General features: G+C 34.5%; 1 protein-coding gene and 1 long non-coding RNA gene across 2 annotated transcripts in view; both read left to right on the top strand.

The window, feature by feature from the left end:
- The window catches only part of LOC102808568 (protein diaphanous homolog 2-like), a 62,965-nt gene that overhangs the window by 20,387 nt on the left and 16,357 nt on the right, over positions 1–26,221 (top strand). Inside the window, exons 3-7 of the mRNA XM_085497831.1 lie at positions 12,891–13,004; positions 19,748–19,941; positions 22,611–22,814; positions 23,666–23,778; positions 24,066–24,172. Of these exons, the coding sequence (XP_085353957.1) occupies positions 12,891–13,004; positions 19,748–19,941; positions 22,611–22,814; positions 23,666–23,778; positions 24,066–24,172 (732 nt within the window). The remainder of the gene's footprint in view (positions 1–12,890; positions 13,005–19,747; positions 19,942–22,610; positions 22,815–23,665; positions 23,779–24,065; positions 24,173–26,221) is intronic.
- LOC146746638 (uncharacterized) lies at positions 10,554–11,550 on the top strand. Its single transcript, XR_014929164.1, has 2 exons — positions 10,554–10,872; positions 11,366–11,550. It is a non-coding gene; the product is annotated as an uncharacterized LOC146746638 (long non-coding RNA).

Raw genomic sequence — 26,221 nt, 5'->3', positions numbered from 1 at the left:
AAAGGATCTAACGCATTTTCTCTTTACGTGAGAACGCACTTTAAAAACAACCATTCTCACGCACGTGAGATTGGGACGCAAAACCCTATAAGGGTTCTCACGCATTTTTCTTTTCACGTGAGAACGCACTAAAAAACAATCAATCTCACGCACGTGAGATTGGGACGCAAAACCCTATAAGGGATCTCGCGCAATGTTTCTTTTTCACGTGAGAACGCACTAAAAAACAATCATTCTCACGCATTTCCCTGTTTCACAACACCTATAAAGGATCTAACGCATTTTCTCTTTACGTGAGAACGCACTAAAAAAACAATCATTCTCACGCACGTGACATCGGGATCTAACGCATTTTCGATTTTCACGTAAGAACGCACTATTAAAAAACAATCATTCTCACGCACGTGAAATTGGGACGCAAAACCCTATAAGGGATCTCACGCATTTTCGATTTTCACGTGAGAACGCAATAAAAAACAATCAATCTCACGAACGTGAGATCGGGATCTCACGCAATGTTTCTTTTTCACGTGAGAACGCACTTAAAAGCAATCATTCTCACGCACGTGAGATTGGGACACAAAACCCTATAAGAGATCTCACGCAATGTTTCTTTTTCACGTGAGAACGCACTTAAAAGCAATCATTCTCACGCACGTGAGATTGGGACGCAAAACCCTATATGAGATCTCACGCAATGTTTCTTTTTCACGTGAGAACGCACTTAAAAGCAATCATTCTCACGCACGTTCACGCATTTATCTTTGTCACCCTTGAAGTGTACTGTGTTACGTGAGAACACACGTAAAAACACCCATTCTCACGCACACGCATGAGTTTGGCCGATTTCTGGTCTAACTCACGTACGTGAGCATGGTCATTTTTTGGCATTATAAATACCTGTCCGACTACCGCGCTTTAACCTTTTAAATGCCATATTTTTTTCGCCAAAATTCCTTCATTTATGCATATTTTTTATATAATTGTTAATTTTGTACCAGATAGACTTAATTTCTCCTTGGATACAGATCTTAATTAAAAATCTTTGTAAATATATGAAAAAAATCATGCAAATTTATTTTGTGATGACAAAGGTAGACTTTTAGATCAACACACAGGAATTTTAATTGTTGTCATCTATCATTGGGTTAAATGAACATGTCTTAATTATTCACATTCATTAATAATTTGTAAATTATTTATGAATTAGAATCACACACAAACCAAAAACTTATTGTATGCCAGATCTTTAAAAATATGCACTACTAATAAAGTAAATACAGTATTAAAAGGAGTGGTTTTCCACCCACCATGTGTTGAGTCTAAGCTCATAGTTAGAATTTTTTAGTTCCTTTCAGTTTAAAGTCACGCCTCAAAATCAAAGGTCTCAGCGTGTCCCCAGGCATTAGCATTGCTGTGTTTAGTTATGTGCAGACAAGTGTGCATGACCTTTTTTCTGTGGGCGTGTCTCCTTTGTGGCTACTCTTAAAAATAATAGATTGTTTGATGGTTGAGTTGGTTTTAAGTTTGAGTCCAGTGAGCTGTCAACACACCCACTTGCTCTGATTATCGTAAGTTCAAGAGGCAGATGTAAAAAAAGATATGTATATTTACTAAGATCTGGATTTGCTTGACTACATCAATCATACATGTACCGGGTATATTGATCATATCTGATACTTGTATGTATCTGCTAAAAATTCATACTACATGTATGTAAGGTCAACCTACTACAGTCAACCCTGTGTTATTGTGACCACTTTTTAGGCAGTCCCAAGGCACAACATAACGTATGAGTAACCTGTTAATAAAGACCAGCTGTCTTATATGACAACCTTTCAGCAATAATTGTGCAGATTTGCTTTTGTTATTATTTATAAAATAATTATTAGTATTTTGTTTAGAAAACAATTTTTTATGTTACACCATTTTAATGAAGGTTCTTGGGTTGTCGCTATACACAGCTTTGACTGCAGTACATGCGTACTGGTAGTATTTACTGATCCATTTGAATATAATGAGTAAGCAGAAGTCAATATAGGTCTCACACCACAATTATCAGTTGTACCAAAATGCAGGATCACATACATTATACATGTAGGAACCCAGTGTAATCCCCTCTGTTCTGAAAAAAATAAAATTGTATGCATGAAAGTTGCTTTTCAACTGTTGTCCTCATAATGGTACCAGAATAAACAAAGCTTTAGTTTTTGAAGGATAATATTAAATAGAACACTTGCACATTTAGAAGGAGTACCTAGCTTTGTCAACCTTTCCAATTTTTGCCAGTACCAGGGCATCTTCACAAGCCAAAGTTCTTCAATTCGACCATTACCATTATACCTTGACAGAATTCCCTCTAAAAACCTGTATTCACCTGTATCGGCACTTGCTCTGATGCGATATAAAACAGCAAACATTATGCTTAGTACATTATCTGGGACATATTCACATGCAGTGGTTTACTGATTCAATCCAAGATGGCTGACTGGCACACATTTTGTTTTTTGAAAATGTGGTATCTTTAGCATGTTTTGTCAGTTCTTGTTCAAATTTGGTACATACATTGTACATTTTAAATTACATGTCCATGACAACAAACATTATGCCTAGTACATTATCTGGGACATATTCACATGCAGTGGTTTACTGATTCAATCCAAGATGGCTGACTGGCACACATTTTGTTTTTTGAAAATGTGGTATCTTTAGCATGTTTTGTCAGTTCTTGTTCAAATTTGGTACATGCATTGTACATTTTAGATTACATGTCCATGACAATTTGTTTTACAATCAGATCAATGGTGGCTGACTGGTGGCCATCTTGCTTTTTGACCATACTACTAGCCTATAAGCCAAGGCTTATGAACCATTCATATTTAGCACATACATCATATACATATAGGAATACATGTTCATGTCAGTTTGTTCCATAATCAGAGAAAAAATGGCCGACTGGCATCCATCTTTTTTTGTTGAAAATTTGGTATCTTGGACAATATTTGTTGTTTTGATACAAGCATTATACATGTTGAGATACATGTCCATGATGATTCGTTGTGTGTTTCATATCCCTGTACATGAGCCTTGACAAATGAAATTTGATTTGGATATTTTAATTTTTGACTATATGATATATTTCAATTTTGGAAGAGTCATTTAATACATCTAATTCCTGTTTATACTAGACAAGCCAATTATTACTTACAATTATTACAATTTATTATGAATTATAAACTCTGCTTTTGGTGCATATTACTTTATTTTTGGCATGAATAACATTTCCCCTTATTCGAGGTATGTAAGGGTGCATAAATACGCCAGTTGCGAGTGGTGAGTTGCGAGTAGCAAGTAGCAAAATGTGTCAGTTGCGAATGCTCGAATATGGCAGTTGCTAGCGCTCGAAAATGGCAGTTGCTAGCGCTAAAAATAGCAGTTGCTAGTGGCGTTTGTATGTAGTTGTGAGTGCTAGCTACATCTGCATTGTGTGAAATAAAATTAAGTCCGATGTCCTAGCCACTTGTTTTCAAGTTACATGTGTTGAAATGTATCGAATTTCTGAATGTCTACGATGCTATTTGTGCGTGTGTGGTACGTACACTAAACCACCGTCCCTCATGTGTTGAGGGGCGGTGACTAAACGTAGCAGTTGCGAGCGAGTCTGGCCGTGTGAATAATAAAAATAAGTCCTCGCCTCCGATGTCTTAGCGGCATATTTTCTTGTTGCGAGGATTTAAAGCGGACTTGTCTGAGATTGTTTGTGGAAAAAACAAATCTTCACTCGAGATCTTTGTAGTCTCGTTTCCGTAATCGCCGTTTTTTAACCGAGAAAAATACAAAATCACTGTAAACAGCGTCATATCGTCGGTTCACTCGAAATATCAAATTGACCTTTGTTTGAGTTTTATGTACAGCGGACGGTACAATGCTCTGATTTTAAGTAACAGTGATATTTGTTAGTACATCCATGTTCTCACTAACAGTCTTATTTTGCGTTAAAGTGGTTGAATGTCATATTTATGTCAGAAACGAATCATTGGAATGCAATTTTATGGCGGCCCTGTTACACATTCAGAACGTAGGTAGGTGTCATGTTCGGGAAAATATAACAGATAAAACTGATCCCATGTTAGTCCCTTGGTGTGGTATTAAACGCATCCTGGTCTGAGGTCGCAAAACGACGAGACCGACGACATTTTATCTTGGACCAGCATGCACATTATTGATGAAGCCGCTATATCAGTCTTTATTGTTTGTCGACAGTTGACGCCTTCACAAAAGATTAAAGTGGCAATCGGTTAAATGCTGAATAAAGCTAATTCTAAACAGCACAACAACAACAAATGCGATGTCCTGTCAATCTCCGCCCGCGCTTCGCCTGCAAAATTTTGCATGAAGTGACTGCCGACTCATTAAACTTTAGGAATAAACATTAAACTCCAATTGTTGCAGTAAAAATAACGCGAGGTGTTTTTGAATACAATTTATATACATGCATATTTATCACACATAATTTTGCTTTTGGGAGTGAACCTACCACAACGGGTAACAATCGTACCGCATTGCGTTGTTTTTTTATGTATGCCCTTTTTGTAATGAAATGCTTTGTTTTGCCAGGGCTCGATTTGTACTATGTATATAAACAAAGAATATTATTTTGACACACTTGAAGTAAAACGTCAAAGAGCGACATACTCTAAACAACGACAGTGGATTACTTGATTACGCTTCATTGCGTTCAATATATATTTTTCGCCGGTCATCGTATTCAATCATGGTCCTACATATTTTTGTGACAACATTATTTTTTGTTAACGAGTTGAACTTACCATACTCCATTGTATCCAGTCGATAATTATTCTCTTTCAACAACTGAAGCCGCCCACGCCCCATTGTATTTATTCGACAAGTGCTTTCTGTCAACATGTGTGTATTCTCACACACTTATTAAATGCTTTAAAGTTTCCATTAAACCACTGAAAAAACATGCATTATTTCATTGATATTACTGTCATCCTACCGACGACCCAGTTGGCAACATCGACGCAAATCGCACGGACTAAACGCATTTATTTATTATTCATTGTCTGTTTCTGTCCTATAGACACTGGCGCCACGACTTGGCGATCAGGTCATGGGACTGCTATCTCTATTCTGTGAAGACATTCACATTGACCGCGCGTGGACACACATTCAAGATGTGTTTTATACACTTTCGTGAGACTCCATCCGTTTGCTGACTTCGCTGTAGTTAGTTTTTTTTCTTGTTGTCTCAAGATTGTTGCGAGTTTACAATTATCAAAACGCTTACATTGTTGGTTTAACCATTTAGCTCCATGGTTTAACCGGATGCGTGTCACACAAGCGTTCGATGAATGGAGACACCGGGATTTCACACCTTGAGTCTGCTTTACCTCCATCCCAACCGACCTCGTGATTTAGACGAAACATATTGACTCAGTTCCAGTAGGAATTACATATAATTCCCTCACTTTAATACTTGAAGACGCAATTCAGAATTTCCATGTAACAGCCGAAAACCTGAACACAGTCGCCTGACCGATTTATAGCATGTCGGGGCTATCGGCGATTTCAGGTACTGGACATCTCAACCCCCAAAAATCTCGACCCAATTTTCGTTGGACATCTCGACAGGTAGGTACACCTATAGCCAAAACAAAGTCAGCTTGAACATTCAGTCGTGATACATGGCAATACAATCGCTGCCAGTGATATATTTCGCGAATAAAAAAAAAACAAAATAAATGCAATCAAAGGCGCTGACGACGCGCGTTGGAAATAAATAGAACACGTTGTGACACACAGTCTCACCAGCCTCTTTCGCTCATGCAAACGCACAGACACACGTGCTATTTTCATGATGGCAAGGGAAAAGAAACATCGGAAAAGACATCACAAGTTTAAATCATGTTTGTATTGACACAACAAGAAAGCAACAGTCTACCAGTGAATGTGTATTTATCAATCATCAAACTAAACATTCAATGTTATATAGTATAGTATATTTTATTTGACTCAAATTAATGAATTGGAAATACATTAACCATGGTCAATAATCATACACAAAAAAACACAATAACAAGAAATACAGATATAAAAAATAAAACAAAATGTTAAAACAGATATAACACTAACAACTATTAGGTATTACATTGTAAAATTATGTTGATATACATGATATGAAGCGGACTGTAGCGGTTATGTACTTTCGTTATTCATTTCACAGTCCTCAACCCTTGAACATTTTTGGATTGATCCATTGCACTGGATTGCTCTCTGTAGCCGGTGTTTCAAATCAATAGATGTCGATCAACTTTGAACTAGATAGAGGTTTGTGTCGCCACATTGAGATAGGGTCGCGTCAATGCGAAGGGTCGAGATGTCCAGGGTGTCTGTGTCGAGATGACCAATTTGGGACGAAGTGTCTTGGGTCGAGAAATGTTTGGGTCGAGATGTCTAGAAATCTGCGATTTCAATGATAGAGATTTAGAATACCAATACATGTCAACACTCGCAACAAGAAAATATGCCGCTAAGACATCGGAGGCGAGGACTTATTTTTATTATTTCACATAGTTCCGATTGATCTAGCGGCCAGACTCGCTCGCAACTGCTACGTTAGTACGACCATGGTTTAGTGTAGCCTCGTAGACATTCAAAATTTCGCTAGATTTCAACACGTGTAACTTGAAAACAAGTGGCTAGGGCATCGGACTTATTTTTATTTCACACAATGCCGATGTAGCTCGCACTCGCAACTACATACAAATCGCCACTAGCAACTGCTATTTTTAGCGCTAGCAACTGCCATTTTTGAGCACTAGCAACTGACACTTTCGAGCGCTCGCAACTGACACATTTTGCTACTTGCTACTCACCACTCGCAACTGGCGTATTTATGCACCCTTACATACCTCCTTATTCCAACAGGGACTATGTCATTAACAATTACTTGTTTAACCTGATAGCAAATTCACTTGGAATTGACACGAACTATTTTTGAGCAATGCCAGCTTGACATACGATACAATAAATTCTGTCACTGGAAATTCCGGTTGCTTGTACTAGTAGTTCAATGGCAGTAAAGTCTTATCTACATAACATGTGCATTTAATTACAAAAAACATTTTCGGATAAATAAATACGTGCTCATGAATATCTTTCGTGCTTTGTACCAAACACCAGAGTTTAAAATGAAGGCCTGTCCATCTGTCTTAGACTGGCATATTTTAGCTGAAACGAGCAAATGCAGAAATACATGGTACCGTATCTTTTTTATTTCTGTGAATGGTAAATAAAAACCAGTAAACAAATTTGTTTGTTTTGTGAAGTACAACTGACAACATAATGCCTTATTTGCTATTATATTAGAACACATGCGCTTAAATATAAATGACAAAGATTAGTCAAAAATAAAAATAAAAAAATATTTCAACGATCTAGCACACAATTAATGCAATCTTTGACTTATGTGCAATTCTATTAAAGATGTGTTTTTAGTGAGAAAGTGCTACTAGTTAGAGCTGAACTGTGTGTTGTACAGTTAACCCCCGGTAATAATATTCCATTCGCCTGCATGTTTTGTGAATTGTTTGTCATAGCACCCACCGTAGGAGACTACAGTGTGATGTAGTATAAATGACATTCCGTGTTCTAACCTTTGCACTTCATTTATCAAATTAAACCTTCATATCTTTATTATGTGTGGACATTTTGGTCTTTGCCACTTTACAAACATGTGGTAAATTGTGTCCATTTATTTGGTCAAAAATTAACCAGATAAATCAAACCAACAGAATGATAACATTGAAATGAGATGAAGCTGGTGACATGTAATTATTAAATACATGAAGGTTCAAGATTCAGGCAACTAGTGCCCTTTAAACTAAAGTGAATGCTTTAATTTCACTGGTATTTAATTTCCCAATTTTGATATTTGATCATTATAGGGTTTTTAATTCACAGAATTGCTAGTGAAACGAGTTCTATTGTAATTAATTGTACATGTTCACATGCATTTAAATTAGCAGACTTGACTAGCTATATGAAATAAAATCCAGTGAATAATTATTGTATTTACAATAATCGATATATGCCCCCCCCTGTTTTTGCCAAATAAATACTGTTTACCTATATCTGTGTTGTCATATCTTTATCTGAGTCTGTGTTGAAGCTCAGACAAAATAATTCAATTTCCTGTCATAACAAGAACATAAATTACATTGTCTGTAAAAAAATGAAACCTTATGTATGAAATAAATTATTTACTTGATTTTATTTTTTACTTATTCCATTGATATTTGAATTACTTAAATTAAAACCTACAAAATACAGGTATGCAAATTTAACCAGAATGTATGGTTTTCTTCTCAAACAATCCTTAGTAGAGAGTATCCCTGCAAGATAAATTTCACTAAAATTAAACCCAAGTACCATAGCTTAACATGCCAACTGAGATCATGTCCACAGTACATTCAAGGAGTTGAGGCTTATTTGCCTACTTGCTTACATGTATCTAGTATATATTTGTTGTATCATCAGAGCTCTTCTCTGGCAGCAATCAGAGTTTAAGCAATAACTCATGTTACAATCCGATTACACATCAGGGGACATCTGCTCCGTATAATGAATGTTGTCGTTCTAATTCCCCTTTGGATATTGAAGGTAAATGCAGTATTGAAACTCATTTCCTTTCCTGACATCACTGTTTTCAAAGTCAAATATAGAAATGTTAATATACACAAATGTCTTCCTGTTATGTTTTGTTTTCTGTGTTTAAGGTCTGATTTTGATAATAAGTATTCAGTTATGAATTCCTGTACTATCAGAGAATGTCAGTGCATACAGTGCTCTCAGTTAGGTTTTTTGTCAGTAAGGATGAGAAAATAAGGAAATACAGGTGAAAATGTGTATATGTACAGTGCACTGGGTACATCTGAAATCATGTATTTGTAATATAGTTACAGCTGTCTCGTCTGTGAAACTAATGTTAGTTCCCATTTAGATTAAGTAAAAAAACAGAATTCACCTTTTTGTGTATTCATCAGTCTGTCTATCCCTGTATCTCAGACATGCTGAGCAGAATCATGTTCAAACTATGCAATATTCTTAATACATCATGTCATACATGCATTTGTTTCATGGTCTGAATCTAGATGTCTACCAATTTCATTATTTCTAATATAATTGAATAGGTGATTTCCTGTTCACTGCAGGATTTTACATAATGTAAGAAAGGCACGGATCGAACTATTTGGTTTTGAAATTAAATTTTTTTTTTATAGTTCAGTGTTGAAATGCTGATCTTTTATGGTGGAGTATTACGTTGAGATACACTTACTCCAGCAAAATTGATCATCATAAAAAGTCTATAGCATACTGTGAAGCATGCAAATACCCCAAAAAACTTTCACCTTTATTGAATCTCACACAAAGTTTTGACTTTGCTACTTTGTTTTTTCGTGTTTTTACATTTGATTTTACACATATCGTGGCATCTCGTAGTAAATAAAAAATAGCCGATTGAATCTTAATTTTATTCAAAATGCATGCATTTCTCTGATATGTATTGGCCAAGTACATTTAAAACACCATGCATACATATGATAATACATCTTGAGATATTTATATTTATGCAATTCTTGTTTTTTATTTTCAACTATAAACCTATCGGTATGAAACTTGCATAGTAATTAGAATGAACTACTGGCAATGTGCGAGTTTTCCACTCATTTATGTGATAGTTCGTGCTTTACAAGGGCTTTTTACTTTGTGTACTTGAAACCAATTTCAACACTTTTGCTGTCTTTACAAATCAACTCATTGAATCATTGACTGCTGATCAATCTTCAACAGACATGTATTCATTGCTGATCTTTCATAGTATAATATCTACCGTAATGACGACATTATTGAACCAATTTACCCCTTCAGATGTATTTGCCAGTTCATAGCAGGGAATTATTGTCTCATTATTTTTTAATGTTAACTGGGGTCTAATTCTGATTTTAATTTCCAGTTAAAGCCTTGTAGAAAAGGATGTGTTAAATCACAGTCACAAACAATACCTGTCAACTCTGAGAGTTCCACTGCACGTACGATTCTTGATGGTTCACGATGCAATTACCGTTAATGTTACAGTAGTCTAGTTCCTGGCAGTTCCCATAAACTACAGTTATAGTAGCTGTATAGTCTGAGTGTAATTTAACTAGCTATAGCACATTTCTTGTTGACTCCATTTGTTCACTTGGCTTAAAACTTGCTTAGCTTTTTTTCAAAACTCTATATATCGAAATTGAGCAGAGTAAATTTGCCTAAACACATCCACATCTAATATTAGTAGCAGATACCACAAAGAATAACTTGAAGTTATTGATGACTCATTTTAAACATTTAAAGTTATTGTGAAAAAAGCAAAACCCAACTGACAGCGAGCTAAATTACACTTGGACTGTAATGTATGCAATATGTTACAAACATGGAAGATAGAGACTGGGTACCATGCAATCTGATTAAAATCTGATGTAGTGTACGGGCTTTAATTATTTTGGCTATAAACTTATTTTAATTTTATGTTTTATTACTTTTGTTATTAATGCCTTGTTATTTTATTATTTTACTTTGATTTTGATTTTGTGATTTTTTTTAAATTCCGCCCTACCTACATCTGAGCCGATGCCTATGTAACGAGATTTCAATGAGACCCACTGTCGACGATTTTAGTCAACGAATCACAGACCTTCTTCTATAGCGCACATGATGATGTCACTGGGCAGAGTCAGGTGGCAAACACACTCAAATAAAATGGCGGATTATACCGACGTTAGCGACCGAGAAGAACACGGCTTTTCGGTAAGTTTATCATTGTCAAATGCAACGAAAGTCACTTTTTTATGTTTATATTGTGGCTCGAATGGTTCGAGTTTAGATCGTTATTTTGCGTAGTTATTCTGGGAGTGACGATTTTGTTTCCACCGGTTCGACCGAACACCGGTGTCTTTTTCCAGTCGCTTGCCCTGGAGACGGGTGATGTTTTGTTGACGATCGGGTCAAAACCGTCTACGGTATTGAAGCCGTAGCTGTAAATAATCATCAAAATGTATCAACATTTTGTACATTATACAATAACTCTTTATTAAAGTAATTGAGCTGATTTGGACTGGAATAAAATATTTTTTATTTGGAACACATCGCAATTGATCAGGAAATATTCTTTTGCTCCAATTGTCTGCGTCGATGCCGTGGGCCGGTGACCGTTATACAATTTAAAATTTGCATTGTTTACTATAGCTGTTTACAGTGTTCTAATCATTACGATTTACTTACTTTTTTGCTTCCATTCTAGATAATTATGCTCAGTGTTTGATGTAAAATTGAAGCGATGACTGAATAAACGAACCGTGGCTGGCGAAGATGTATCAGGAAGTGTACACATTTGTTGGAAGTGAACAAAATATTCAATGTAATGACAAAAATTGTAAAATGCTGTGGAATTTCTTTTGTAAATAAAAGTATACTAGCAATGTTCTATTAATGGTTTATTCAAGTGGGCAAAATATAATGTACAGAAAGATTGCCCGTAGAGTATCGCTACACTGAAAAGTAAGCAACCGACAGCCTGTATAAAAGGGAGCCTGTGATTGGCTGTTACTTATGCGAGATTTGAACGGGACTTACGTAGGCGTCGGATCAGATGTATGTAGGGCGGAATTAAAAAAAATCAAAATCAAAGTAAAATAATAAAATAAAAAGGCATTAATAACAAAAGTAATAAAAAATAAAATCAAAATAAGTTTATAGCCAAAATAATTAAAGCCCGTACACTACATCAGATTTTAATCAGATTGGGTACCATGGTGGTTGCAGTCTTTGTAACAGTTTCTCACTTACCCTTACACTTACACAAAGATGATGTGTTTGCATATCTTCAATAAAAGCCAACATGAATCAATAATTGTATTTATTGTATAGTAAACCATCAAAATTCAACTTATTTTGATCATAGACACTCCTGTTATTTACTTTTATATGCATATGCGCTGCTAATAGAGCGAATACAGTATTGGTGCTCTTGCTAGTTGTGTGTATCAGGAACATCATCTTGTTACAATACTTGGGGTACTAGGCCTTGACACTAAGGGCAGTCCTACTATGTATAACCTAGGACAAGTAGAATTGCCATTTGGACAACTGAATTTTACCTCACTTGTCTTAATAGACTTAATATATATGCAACATACCGGTACATTTCAAACAAGCCAGTTTTAAAGTTAACGTCAAGCCCTGGGTGCTACAATCTCAAACAGAGGGTTAATGTGGACTTTATCCCTAGTGTACTTCTCATCACCCAATAGTAAATGGGTTCCTGGTGGGAAATTGATTGCTACGTGCATGTATATGTACGTTTAGCTGCTCACTCAGTGAGCTGTATGCTCCCCATGGAGTTGAGATGGTTTTAGGATTGATTCTCATGGTGCAGTGACCTGGGCATGGGAATAATTTAAAACAGATATATTTTGTCTGCAAATCATAATGGAATATTGTCCTCAGAATAAATACATATGATTATATTTTATGAGATTATTACAAGAAAACCTCAAAATAATTTGAATCACTGGTTAATTTTACAAGATTCCTAAATATCATGGAAAATGTTTTTTTTTTTTTTTGTGTTTGTTTCCATTTTATACTTGTTCTACATGTATGTTAAAGTACCACTGTTATGCAACTTGTTTTGTTCGAAATACGTTCCATGCGACATACTCAACACTCAATAGTTTTCACTATATTTGAACTGCACGTTGACAATGGCAATTAAGACTTGTTAAAAGGCTCGCACTGAATAACACTGATGTTATTTTATTTCACAGATAGATATGAATCTGACGGAGGAGAAAGCCAAACCTTTGAAAAGTATGGATATGGCTACTAAACGAGAAATGGTTGTACAGTATATTAGAAGATCTGGTGCCAAAGGGGGAGGGGTAAGTGGGATGAAGAAGAGACAAATAAACTAGTGATTATTCAAACTACTGTAAAATATTTGATTTCCTCTCGGAATTTATTTTCGCTATTTTCACTGAAGGGACAATTCAGTGAATATTTTACATTCAACTCATCAAAAATCAGTGAAAATAAAAATACCAAAAATTTTTTTTCAGCGAAAATTAATTCCAGCTAAAGTAAAGTATTTTACAGTAGACTTCAATGATTTTACAATAAAGTCTGGTGGTTTTCTACTCCTTTAAACCATTTTAAAGCTATCAAATAATGCACACATGTTGAGAAATTATTTATATTTATATTCAAATTCATACTTTTGTGGATGTAGATGTCTAGTTATGTCTCAAACTCTAAAACACTGTCAGATTATTCAACATTAACATGGAACTCCTCTGCTTTAAAAAGATATCACATGTATGCTCCAAAGCATATAGTGATATTGCAACTGTCAATGTGATCACATGTGACCGGGTACTTTCAAAGAAAGCAAAGTGTAGCACAAAGCAAACAGGTTGAAAATATAACTGCATTGACATTGCAAACCATTCATTGTATAGTTGTGTGACCTACCGTAAAATCTGTATTAGAAGCCGCATCCCTAATAGAAGCCGCACCCATTCTTTTTGAACAATTGAGAACCAAAATTCACAATTTGTCATATGTGTAGATGCTCTAATAGAAGCCGCATCCCCTCGGTTGAATTGTACCATTTTAATAGAAGCCGCAGCTACTAATAGAGATTTTACAGTACTAAACCTTTCAGGATATGTGAAAGCACATAAAACTCTTCTGTGGAAAACCAAGTACATGAACATGCAGTCAATGTTTTGGTTGTATTCTATTTGATACTGCTATTAACCACAGTGTATGCTCACATCAGTACTACATTTGTATTTAAATGCTTCACAAGGCTTGAAATCAAATTCCCTTGATTTGTTTGCCTCAGGAATCTCCTTATATAAATATGCAGTAATACTTGTATGGGATACCAATCCCACATTTACTTGTATAAATACTGTAAAACACTAAAATTGTGTAAAATTATAGGCTTGATGCATGAATTGATTTAGCTAAAATGTCAATAATGTCATAAAAGAGAAAACGTTTGTTAAGCTACAGGATCAAATATACATTTCTCCAGTAAAATGCCAAAACATAACAGCTAATTTGCATAATAATGTCTCATTTGAATATTTATTTTGCAACAAATACAATACGAATATTTAAGGTAGAGATGCAGTTTATTTGGCTTGCTTTTTAATTGAGTAATTAGACAATGAAGATGGTATTATATATCCAACATGTTATACATTTTCTGAAAGCTTATTATACAAACTTTGTAAAACTTGTCTTTATTTTAAATATCCAGAATGCGTTTTTGATTTTGGGTCAAAAATATGCTTTTTTGGACAAAAGTGGTTTAAAAAAAATTAGCTCAAAAACTTCAAGTCCGTTTGTGGGTAAAATTACATCACTGGATACCTTAGTATACTACTAATTCAAATGCGTCCACTCATCTCTCTAACGGCTTTCAAAGTCGCACAGCATGACCTCAAAGTTCACTCTTTTCTATTTTTGCATAATTTATATATCCATGTTAATTGCAGACTTGTTATTTTTGTTCCACTCGCCGTAATAAACTATCCGGACGCATTTTGAAGGGGGAACACCTTGTCAATAATGTGTGAAAATTTCGAGGCAAATGGCCAAAGCGTCTATCAGCTATTTTAATTTAAACCCCATGAATTCACCAAAAATAGAAGACGAGAAAAAGGCTAATTTGCATATTTGCGCGTTAAACCGGGAATTACTGCTTTGTCATACTTTCTAGACTATTGAAATTGAAAGTTAACGTATAGACATAGACATTTTATGTAAAATCGTTGGACCAGAACAACTGCTCTTGAATATATAAATCAGAAACACGTCATTCATACCAGTGTTTTGATGGGGTCGGTAAAAACACGTGGCAATGCCCAGTAAATATGACGTCATCTCATGAATTATTAAACAGGTAGCGGTCCTAGGAAGATGACCTTTTATCACGATCAAAACATCATGGCTTCTCTTCGCTGTATTTTCAATAAAAATTCTACGAGTATTTCAGAGCCTATGGTTTACCGTGAAGAGTACAAAGTGGGATATTAAATTATTTATCCTCGATGATTTTTATGTAGTATTGAGAACCAACTCCAGGAAGCGAACGCACAATAATGAATAATCGCGTAATCCTAGAATCGAAACGCGAGGCACAGAAGTTTTGTTTATCGTTTCCAATCCCATTTTTCCCACTGCAACATATTTGTTAAAAGAAATATTTGAATTCTGTTCGTTTTTTAAGGAGGCAATTTTTTATTTTTTCCGATTTTTGTAACGCCTTATTCAGGGATTTTCTAAGACAGTCGCAGACAATAAGCGCACGGATGTACGTACAAAACATGCTGTTGTACTACCGGCGACGGTCGCCTGCAAGAAGAGAGCTCCAGCTCCTAACGTAAAAGTTCGAAAATTTCGACCGGTTTTAAATAATTTGTGTTGGAAATCTGACATGTTTTATGAGTGCTAAATTAAGGTGCATTTTCGAGCGGTCGAATTTTTCTGAGTAGAAATCGGCAAATGAAAAAAATAGGAGTGCTAAACAGTGTGCTTCGTTAGTTTAAAAAAATGGAATGTCCGTCAAATTGACGTAAACTTCCCCATTTTTCACGGAAAAAGCAAAGGTCGTGGCCGAGTTGCAGGCTAAAAAACTCAAAAATCAAAACAAAATCATCAATCAGTAAGTATTATGACAAGGAAAACAAAACATCAGACGCGGAGAAGCGGTCAGCGCGTCAAGAGTTGTTAATGTATCAAGTTACCTCTCTCTGTGATTTATTTTTCATTAATATTATTTGCTTGTTTTCAATTTATTTTAGCGTACCTCGGCAATTTATTTTAGCTTTGTCAGTTGTTTGCTTCATTGAATTAAACGGAGTTCGTCTGGTTGCAAACAAAGCTGTCTCGCACCACCTAGCAAAACTTGCGAATGATCGAAGTACAGGTATCCATTGGACAAAAGATACACGAAAGTTTGTATCTCCCCGGCCCAGTGCAATATATCCGTTAGAATCAAAGCTCACGTGTCCCTTATTTGAGGGACCAGATTCTACCGTAAATTCGGGATGGAATTTAGAAAAAAATAAAATGGGACTTTTAAGGTGTATTTTGGCGTCATTTTCGGACATTTCAATCATTCCTGATGCCTAAAATAGAGTCTAAGTTTTACCGTAGTCATTGACTCCTATTCAAGAGTATGATGTTTATTGTGACTAGCGTGAATGGGTAAGCTTCGTTTTGTCAATGAGCAGTTATCACTGTAAACAATGTTAAATTATTCTTCACATGCTCAGTTTATTTTTTGAGAACAATTATTTAAAAATAAAATCTCTCAGTCAATCAGAAACTCGGATTCACGCCTTCAGGGAAAGTCACGTTTGGACGTTCACATCGATTTTGTTTTTCGTTCGGTGGGCTGATGCCTTCAGTGTAGCTTTTGCCTCTTCCGACATAGAAATCATCTGAATCTTCTTTCTACCTCTCTTTCCTTTCACACCACGCATAATGTAATGATAAAAATTAGGAAAAAACACTGAGGAAATATAATGTTTGGTTTGCTAGCGAGCGATAACTGAATTGAGAATAATTGCACATGCGCGTGAATTGAATGAACTATGACCCGTACAAGCTCGATTTGGATATTGTCAATCAAAGGTCCTGTTATTTGGTTACTCATGCAAATTAGGCAATTGGACATAAACATTGCCACGTGTGAGTGTTTTTTATTTTTAACCAGAAAATAAACAGCAATTTTAACGGTGTTCCAATAAGAATTCATTGGTCAAATTTTCACAGAATGTTCTTTAGATAAAAATCTATATAAAAAACGAAAAAAAATATTTTGGATTGAAATTCACAAATAAACTGCATCTCTACCTTAACATGTGAAGAACCTGTATTTGTTTTCAAGCATGTTATTTCTGTGGCCATGAATGCTGGGTCTACAACTGTGCAGAGCTTCATTACTAAAATAGCCAGACTACATAATAATAATATTAATTTGCCCTTTGTTAGTAATTGCCCTATTTCTTTGATTGTTTTGTTCTGTCTAACAATTACAGTAGTCCTGAACAAATAATATTTAAGTTGCTTATCTAGATTTTGCCACAAATTTAAAAAAAAAGAAAAAAAACAATTTTCATAAAAACTCTTATCATGACAATTTATTAAAATTAAAAAAAAACATATATTTTGGAAACAAATTGATATTTTGATAACTTTATAAATTTGTCCAATGGTATTGTTCAAGTAAATAAATAAACAGCTAAAATTAAGAATTAATCTAAACTTGGTAAAATGACATACTGTAAAATGGTTAATTATTCACTGGGTTTTAATTTGGCTTATTTCGCTGACTGGAAAATGCGCTAAATTAAAACCCAGTGAATATGTAAAATTTAGCATAAAATATATTATCTAAATGATAAAACCGTGAATTTAAAACCCACTGAATATGCCTGAAATGGTAAATCAGTGAAATTTAAACCCAGTGAAAATTAGTCATTTTACAGTACAGCTATTTCAACAGTCCGTCTTTCTGCATAATTATTATAAACTCATGTGTCCCTAAAATCATGTAACATTTTTTTTTTCATTAATTAAAGCCTAAATTGCAGTCTAATCATTGGTCCAAAAAAATAAAATCTGAGATAAACGAAATTCTGTGATCAGTCAAAATTTTAGAAGTAATTAAATTACCAAAATCTGCAAAACAATTAGATTTTTCGAATAGGTGTAATTTTTTTACATTATCATTTTGTATCTTTTATACATGGGAGACACATGACCTTTATTTCCTTCCTTATAAATTTTGTCAAATTGCAAAAACTCGTTTCACTAAATCTATTGAATAACTCCACATATGCTCAAACCAGTTCGCTACACAGAATACCTGATTTGTTTGCTTCTAGACTACTGCGGAAAATATAGTGATTTATTTATTTATATATTTATTTTGGAAGTATGTAGTTTGAATAGAAGGATCGCAGTGCATCTCAGAATGAATTTCCTTTAATTTCCTACAAATTTAATGCCTTATTGAATTAAGAAAAAGGTAATGTATGGAAACACAGATGTATTAACTGAGATTAATATTCTGTTTTGTTGCTTAGAATATTATGTGTTTGATTTATTAACATATTAGTTATGATTATTAGTCATGTCGTGAATTGCTTCTCTAATTGATGTGTTTATTGAAGCCTAAAATTATATCTAGAACAGTCACATTTCTTGCTTAATATTGACAGTTGATAATTAAACTCTCTCACCTAAAATGACATGCAGGGCATGCGTTGTCAGGCTGTCTTTTTGCTAGCATGCTAGCATGTTATAAATTAGAGCACAGGTACATAGCGTCATGTTTGCTATGGGTCCCATGTGACATTACGGCTAGACATTATCGATAGTTCTATAGCTTGGGACAAGTACAATTTTTACTTGAAGAACTGAATAGTAACTCACATACATGTAGCAGAGAAAATACCGGTAGTAAATATATAGGAAACATACATTTTGGACAAATGAGTTTAAAAGTCCTGCTCATACATCATAAATAAATTACATAAATTGCTGGTTTTACATGAAATTGAGACATGCGCAGAGCAAGTGGGTGTGGCACCATATTGTTTGCCAGGCATTGTAAAGAAAATTTGTGGAAATATGTTTGTGTATAGCCCTCTAGAGTCAAGAACTTATAAATTGTATTTCAGTATTTAGAGAAAATGAAAATTAAGTTTAATTTGTAATACGTGGAATATGTTATTACCCACGGATATACATGTACATCTCACACTGAAAACAATGGAATTAAGCTTTCCAGAACAAGCCTGAGATTAAGGGATTAATATAATTCTGTATAAAGTTAATTATTAGCTAGGTGTTATTTCTGCTTATTTGTAGATTGTTTAATTCATTAGTGCAAAGCAACAAATCCACTGCGATTAACCCTATAAATATCAAAGTCATCTTTTGTCACCTTCCACTTAAATAAACTTAATAATTTTTTTTCCAAATTTACTCATTGATTTTCATCAAGACCAAAGAAAGTATTGAAAAATACGTAAAAATGTGTAAAATTTTGCTTCTCAATGGTCGGGAATGGATATACCGGTAGCATTCAGAGGTTCAAACTTAACCTCTAACGCCGCAATACGAATGCCCCCATCAGTCCCTCTCGATCATTACCTCGCGTTCCTAAGACTAACATGGATATTTTTCCTTCTACAACACTGCACTACCTGAATCAGTCATATATTCCTCATACATGTATTGCTTTTCTAGATGTTCAATGCAAACATTGTTATCATGCTTGGCTTCTCCTGTGTGTACTAAATTGAAATTTGTTTTCACCATTTAATAAATATCTCAAAATGAATAAAGTGTTGCCACTCCTGTCTCATTTATCATCTTCCTTAAAGCGGGGGAGTCGTCACCTATGCATGCGTCAGGTGGTCATAGCGTGTACCCATGAGCCTTTGCGTTCTAAGCATGTGTTGTTATCGTCGCTTGGGACTCAATTCCCACCTGTGCACAGGTGACAACCCTCCCGCTTTAAAACTCAAAATAAATCTTGAGAAAACCCAGCAATTTATCAACCAGCATGTTTTTGTTTTTTTTCTTGACTACACAGAGACGAGACAGCACAACACTGAAACCTAGTGATTATATTCAAGAACTGAAAAGTGGAATTAAAGGAGATCACTTACTACACATGCTGGAATCACTGAGGATATCATTGACTAATAACACAATAAGCTGGGTACAGCAGTTCGGTAGAGCCGGTTTAAAACTTGTGTTGAAAATACTCAGAGATTGTTATGAATAGTAAGTCTTAAGTTTCTTGTGAATATACCTGTCTTGTGGTGTAAAGGTAGGGTTCCACAGGGTCATCTGCAGAAAACTAATATCGACATACCTACTTACCACAGACTGACAGATTCTAGAAATGTTTTTTGGACCAGGTTGTGTAGAAATTGTCCCTCTCTCGCTCTGCACCTGGGAACATACTTGCAAAATGCAAAGGACAGTTCAATTGGTGGATATCATAATTTTTCTCATGTGCAAAATTTCTATGTAAATTGTAGAATTTCTTTGTTAATTTTGGATCCAGTGAGCATAATTTTCGACCAGGTATTTTGTGAGGAGAGAAATTGAACTTGAACCATTTCTGTGGTGATTTAAAATTATAATAAATACAGGGAGACTCAAGGTTTGTGTAATTGGCATACACAAGAGATGTTTATTTGTTTCCCAAAAAATCCATGCACAGTGACCATTACTTGAATGCTGTTGGGACAACACTGGTTTATGATGGGACTGCCACCTTGCAGGTTGGATTTAATTAATTGATTTAAATGAACAATGAATGAATACAGGAGTGTGTTTGAAATCCAGACACAAGTTGTAAAGTTCTATTTCAATTATATTTCCAGAGCAAAATCATTCACGTACAAACTCAAATTATCGTATTTGCTGTATTAGAAGTGCATCTCTAAGAGAAGTGCACATAAAGCAAAAAGTACATAATGCTGGATCATTGTCATAAATACACCTCTGTTATTTCGGCACTCACTTTATCGTACGGATTTACAGTATAGTATTCGTAATAGTATGAACTAATCTGCTCATTAAAGATTTACTGACAATATTTATTCCTAGCCAACCTAGTGATGTGCAATTTACACTCTCATGCCAGCAATAACTGTACATTTAGATTTTGAACCCTATACTTCCATTCAACACCTGGGATAAATTGTCTTAATTTTAGCTCTGTTGGAACAGCAGAAATGGTGTTGTGAATGAAAGTGGGTTACCTAATACTCACTCAATCACTCACAATACCACCATTGTTTAACTTTTAACCAGTGAACTAACGTAATATTATTCTAAACACAAAAGTCATCTTACCCATACATATTCTGTATCTAGAGGTTATTTGGGTTCGGTTAACCTCAATTTACCTATTCTTTTCAATCCATGATGTCTTTATTATAAGTATCCACAATTCCTGTGTTCTCAATTTGACTCATTACGTGACAGTCATGCATTAAGTAAATTAAATTAAAGTTACTGATGTGTTTTCAGTACAAACATAGAATAAAAAAAATAATGAATTTCACTTAAAAGTTTATTAACTCTCTGCTGACTAAATACTGCTAAATTTTGCAGTGACAACATAAGGATTTTGCTGTTATGGAAACCAATTTGTTAAATGGACAAGTATTAATTATTAATAATTATTAATAATTAATAAATGATATACCATATAAATTAGAACCACATATCCAATAGAAGTGCATGTCAACCAAAAATGTGTGTTGTTTTTGTACTGTAAAACCATTTATTTTCCCTGACATTTAATTTCACTATTTTGGTGTTTTGAGCAATAAGCACTGTGTTTTACTTATACCAATTTGCTGAGAAAACAATGAGTATTATTGTTATTGTACATGTTCACGTAGATTTAGTGTATTTTACTTATCAGCAAAAACAGGGAAATTAAAACCCAGTGAATAATTAATGCATTTACAGTACAATGGATCATTAAAATAGGACATTTTTGACCAGACCTAAATGAGTTATTGGTTTGTCTCAGGCAGATTCTCTGTGTTGTAGTAGAGCCAGTTTGTTGTCTTTTTTGAACACTGCCTTTGATTGCACAACTTTCAAATGGTCCAAAAACATTATTGCCAGTTAAGAATTAATTTTATTGAAGCGCCACAATTGAATTTTATTTGGAAAATGCTGCGTGGGACCCTCAACAAATTTTAATTTTAATGTCATATTTCAATATTTGTCTTAACTTGTTTTACCCATGATTTAATGCCAAGGTGAACTTTTATGAACCTCCAGCAACATCAAAGTTTTCTTTTGGGGCATTGTCTAAATTGTTATTTTTTTTTCGTCACTGTTTTGAAATTTTCATGATTTGGTAACATTAATAATATTAACATTTTGTAGAAATGTGTCATAAATGTACACTACTACACAAATTACTAATTTTCTGTGATTCATCCCATCACAAAATGACGCAAATTGTTTAAATCACTTCTCATTGTGTCTCCAGTTGGCGCTATTTATATATAATCCCAAAGTATTTTCCTGTAGATCGACATCAGCAGATATGAGTGATTACCGCGAATGTCTTGCATATGGTGTGTGGAGATTCTACTCGTTTGATATATTTGCTTTAAATCCTAAAGGATTTTTTTAAATTTCAATCGTTTTTTGGGGGACGGCTGAATAATAGTACGCACATGAGCTTGCCAAAATGAACCATTGTTATGACAATCCATAATTACCCAACAACTATCTGGCTGTGTTTACAATGAAAAAAAGTTTGCCAGTATGTAATGTAACACAGTAGTGATATAGGTTTTTGATCTGCCGTGTTTCGTCACAAGTTAGACATATGATAATTTACTACATGTGAGTACTTATTTTCAGTTATGAGGTTTATAATAAATTGTACCTGGTGTCCATTATCCACACAGCTCTGGTAAGCTGCATCCCGAGATTCAACATGAATGCATACGATGTCTTAGAGCGTTTATGAATAATAAGTTTGGTATCCAGACAATGTTTGCGGAAGAGGATGGTCTGATAAATCTGGCGAGATCGGTGGATCCAACACATGAAGGAACCATGATTGATGCTGTCAAGCTGATGGCTGCTGTATGTCTTGTTCCACCTGATGGGTGAGTATTACTGTGTCATGCGTGTTTGCTAATCACAAAAAGCATAAGACCAGCAATGGACATATCACCTGCTGAAGCCCCTACAGATAAAATAAATATGAACAAAATTGGCATCAGCGTGCAATGTGTTAACCCTTTGCCTAATGATTGTTGGTTACATGTAGCCCAGCTATTTATATGTAAGTAAAGTAGCAAAAAAACATTTGTATGGTTATTAGTCTGCTTTTGGACACAATTCGAAAATGGAGACTTACGGATGAACCTTTGTCCGTACATCAGATCTGTATCTCGGACATGCGATGGCTTCACATACACATCATATAACTTGAAATACATATGCGTATGATTTTATGATCTAATTCATTATGGCCAGCTGAATGCCATTCCGGAACCAGATATCAGTCGTGTATCAATCGATGTTGCACAAACTTACATATATTTTACATTATGAGACCTTGATACATGTCATTTCGTTTTTTGGGTCAGATTTAAAATGGCCAACTGGTAGTCAATTATGTTTTATTGAAATTTGTACTGGAGCTCTATCTCTGACATGCCTTGACTAATCATGTGCAAACATATCATACTTCTTGTCACTCAAATGTAGGTGTATTTATTTGACCATCATATTGAAGATATTTATACATGACCATTGATTTTACAATCTGATTCAAGATGGCCGCAATTTTGATGTTTATCAAAATCAAACATTTCTGCCATTCTGGAACCAGATCTTGGTTGTGTATGGATAGATTTTGTTTGAACTTGAGTAGAAAAATTATTGTTCAGCTGCATGTCGCTTTTCAAGAAATGCCTAAATATTTAATATACATGTCTTATCTCTTAAACAGGCATGATAGAGCACTGGCAGCCATCACAGTCTACGGTGAAATTGAAAAAAGAAGTAGGTTTCAGCCGATAGTCGAAGCATTAAGTAGATCTCCAAATAAACAACTACAGGTAGGTCAAATCCTAATGATGCCCTCTATGGTAAACCTCATCTATTATTACTGTCTGTTTATAGAGGGCGCCAGACATAAACCATATTTCAACTCAATTTTTGAAATCTTGAATATCATGGAATCTTGGAACTGAGGCCTGTATGTAATGATGGCATAAAAAAAACAATTATAAAAAATGAAATCAGTTATGTGTAATCATGTATTACGACTACTTCAACTGGCTTGTGTCTACCGATTGTTCAACAGACATGTAATATATTGATATACTTTTCTATGGTTTTACAGGTAGTCTGTATGCAGTTAATTAATGCACTGGTGTCTCAGCCTGATGAGTTGGACTTCAGATTACATATTAGGAATGAACTCATGCGTACAGGACTGCACAATGTACTAGAGGTTAGTTGAACAAACATACACTTAGAAATCAGTGGTATGTTTGTCATATCTCATTTGCATAAATGTATATCAGACATAGTATTGAATGACCTCAGACTGAACTGTCTTTAGAACTATGACCTGTAATTCAAAGTTGCACTGACATGTGATTTGTCATCAGCCAATCCCTGTTGACAACCAATTTGAAAGCAGGTATATTCTCCCTCTCATGAGACGTTGTTTCTCATTGGCTAAGTGATAAGGTAAGAAGTAATTCCAGCCAATAGAAGAGAAGGTTACAAAACACTGGCTGGTATTGCATAAAACAGGTGTGCTGCCTAGTCAAGTGGTTATATAACACACATTGTTATGTAAATTTAGTGTGTGTCAGTAACCCAGGATGTATTTCTGAATAAGCCAGTGATCCAATGTCTACATGGAGATTTATGCTTCCCTTACAATGAAACTTTTACTTTTCTCCTGCTCCCACAAGGTATGCTATTCATACCCTCTTTCTAGGTTCTATATAATTTTAAATCAACACCACACATGTTGTGTTGTTGTGCTGTTTTCCACAGCTTATTTATGGCAACATACCCTTACTAAAGAAAGCATCAACAAGCTATGATGACCAATATCATTCAATTAAATTTGTATGACCCTGTGATATTTATAATATTTAAGTAAATTATTTTCTTCTAAACCACACATGTTGTGATGTTTTGCTGTTTTCCCACAGCTTATTTATGGCAACATACCCTTACTAAAGAAAGCATCAACAAGCTATGATGACCAATATCATTCAATAAAATTTTTATGACCATGTGATATTTATAATATTTAAGTAAATTATTTTCTTCTAAACCACACATGTTGTGATGTTTGGCTGTTTTCCCACAGCTTATTTATGGCAACATACCCTTACTAAAGAAAGCATCAACAAGCTATGATGACCAATATCATTCAATTAAATGTTTATGACCATGTGATATTTATAATATTTAAGTAAATTATTTTCTTCTAAACCACACATGTTGTGATGTTTTGCTGTTTTCCCACAGCTTATTTATGGCAACATACCCTTACTGAAGAAAGCATCAACAAGCTATGATGACCAATATCATTCAATTAAATGTTTATGACCATGTGATATTTATAATATTTAAGTAAATTATTTTCTTCTAAACCACACATGTTGTGATGTTTTGCTGTTTTCCCACAGCTTATTTATGGCAACATACCCTTACTGAAGAAAGCATCAACAAGCTATGATGACCAATATCATTCAATTAAATGTTTATGATCATGTGATATTTATAATATTTAAGTAAATTATTTTCTTCTAAACCACACATGTTGTGATGTTTTGCTGTTTTCCCACAGCTTATTTATGGCAACATACCCTTACTAAAGAAAGCATCAACAAGCTATGATGACCAATATCATTCAATTAAATTTTTATGACCATGTGATATTTATAATATTTAAGTAAATTATTTTCTTCTAAACCACACATGTGTGTGATTGAAGGCAACTTTCTTATTTGATTAGTGATCAATGGCTGAACTGATAGAACTTAAAAAAATTATGTGATGATTTTATGTTTTAAGAATATTGTATTATTGACACAACTAACCAATTCCCTTAGTTTTTATCAATTTCACAATTCAAACTGAAATGAGAGGCTGATGGAATAAATGACATTTAAACGACGTCATAAGGCATTGTGCTCGTTTGTTGGATTCAGTGGATAAGCATTTATGAAAATGAAAGAAATGGGTTTGTTGTGTCAATAGTATGTGACAAGCAAAACTGTTATCTGCTGTTAAAATAATTTTCAATAATAAAAAATGCATTCTGACTTTGTATGATCTGCAAAAAGTCTTGCACTAATTCCTGTAAGAAATTGAATAATTGAAGTCACCAGCAAAATGTCTGGAAAAAAAAAGTTTAAATAGTGAGTTTTTCTGTCTGTTGAAGTTGCACTCTAAGAGCATTCAGGAAGCTTTATTATTGGGATTATTATATAATGTATGGCTTTGGATTTTATTCATGAGAATTCTTATCCAA

The sequence above is a fragment of the Saccoglossus kowalevskii genome, chromosome 4 (genome assembly GCF_978046115.1).
Source record: "Saccoglossus kowalevskii chromosome 4, keSacKowa6.1, whole genome shotgun sequence".
In the NCBI taxonomy this organism is placed as follows: domain Eukaryota; kingdom Metazoa; phylum Hemichordata; class Enteropneusta; family Harrimaniidae; genus Saccoglossus; species Saccoglossus kowalevskii.
Note: the sequence above shows the minus strand (reverse complement) of the source record. Positions and strands in the feature narration are given on the sequence as shown.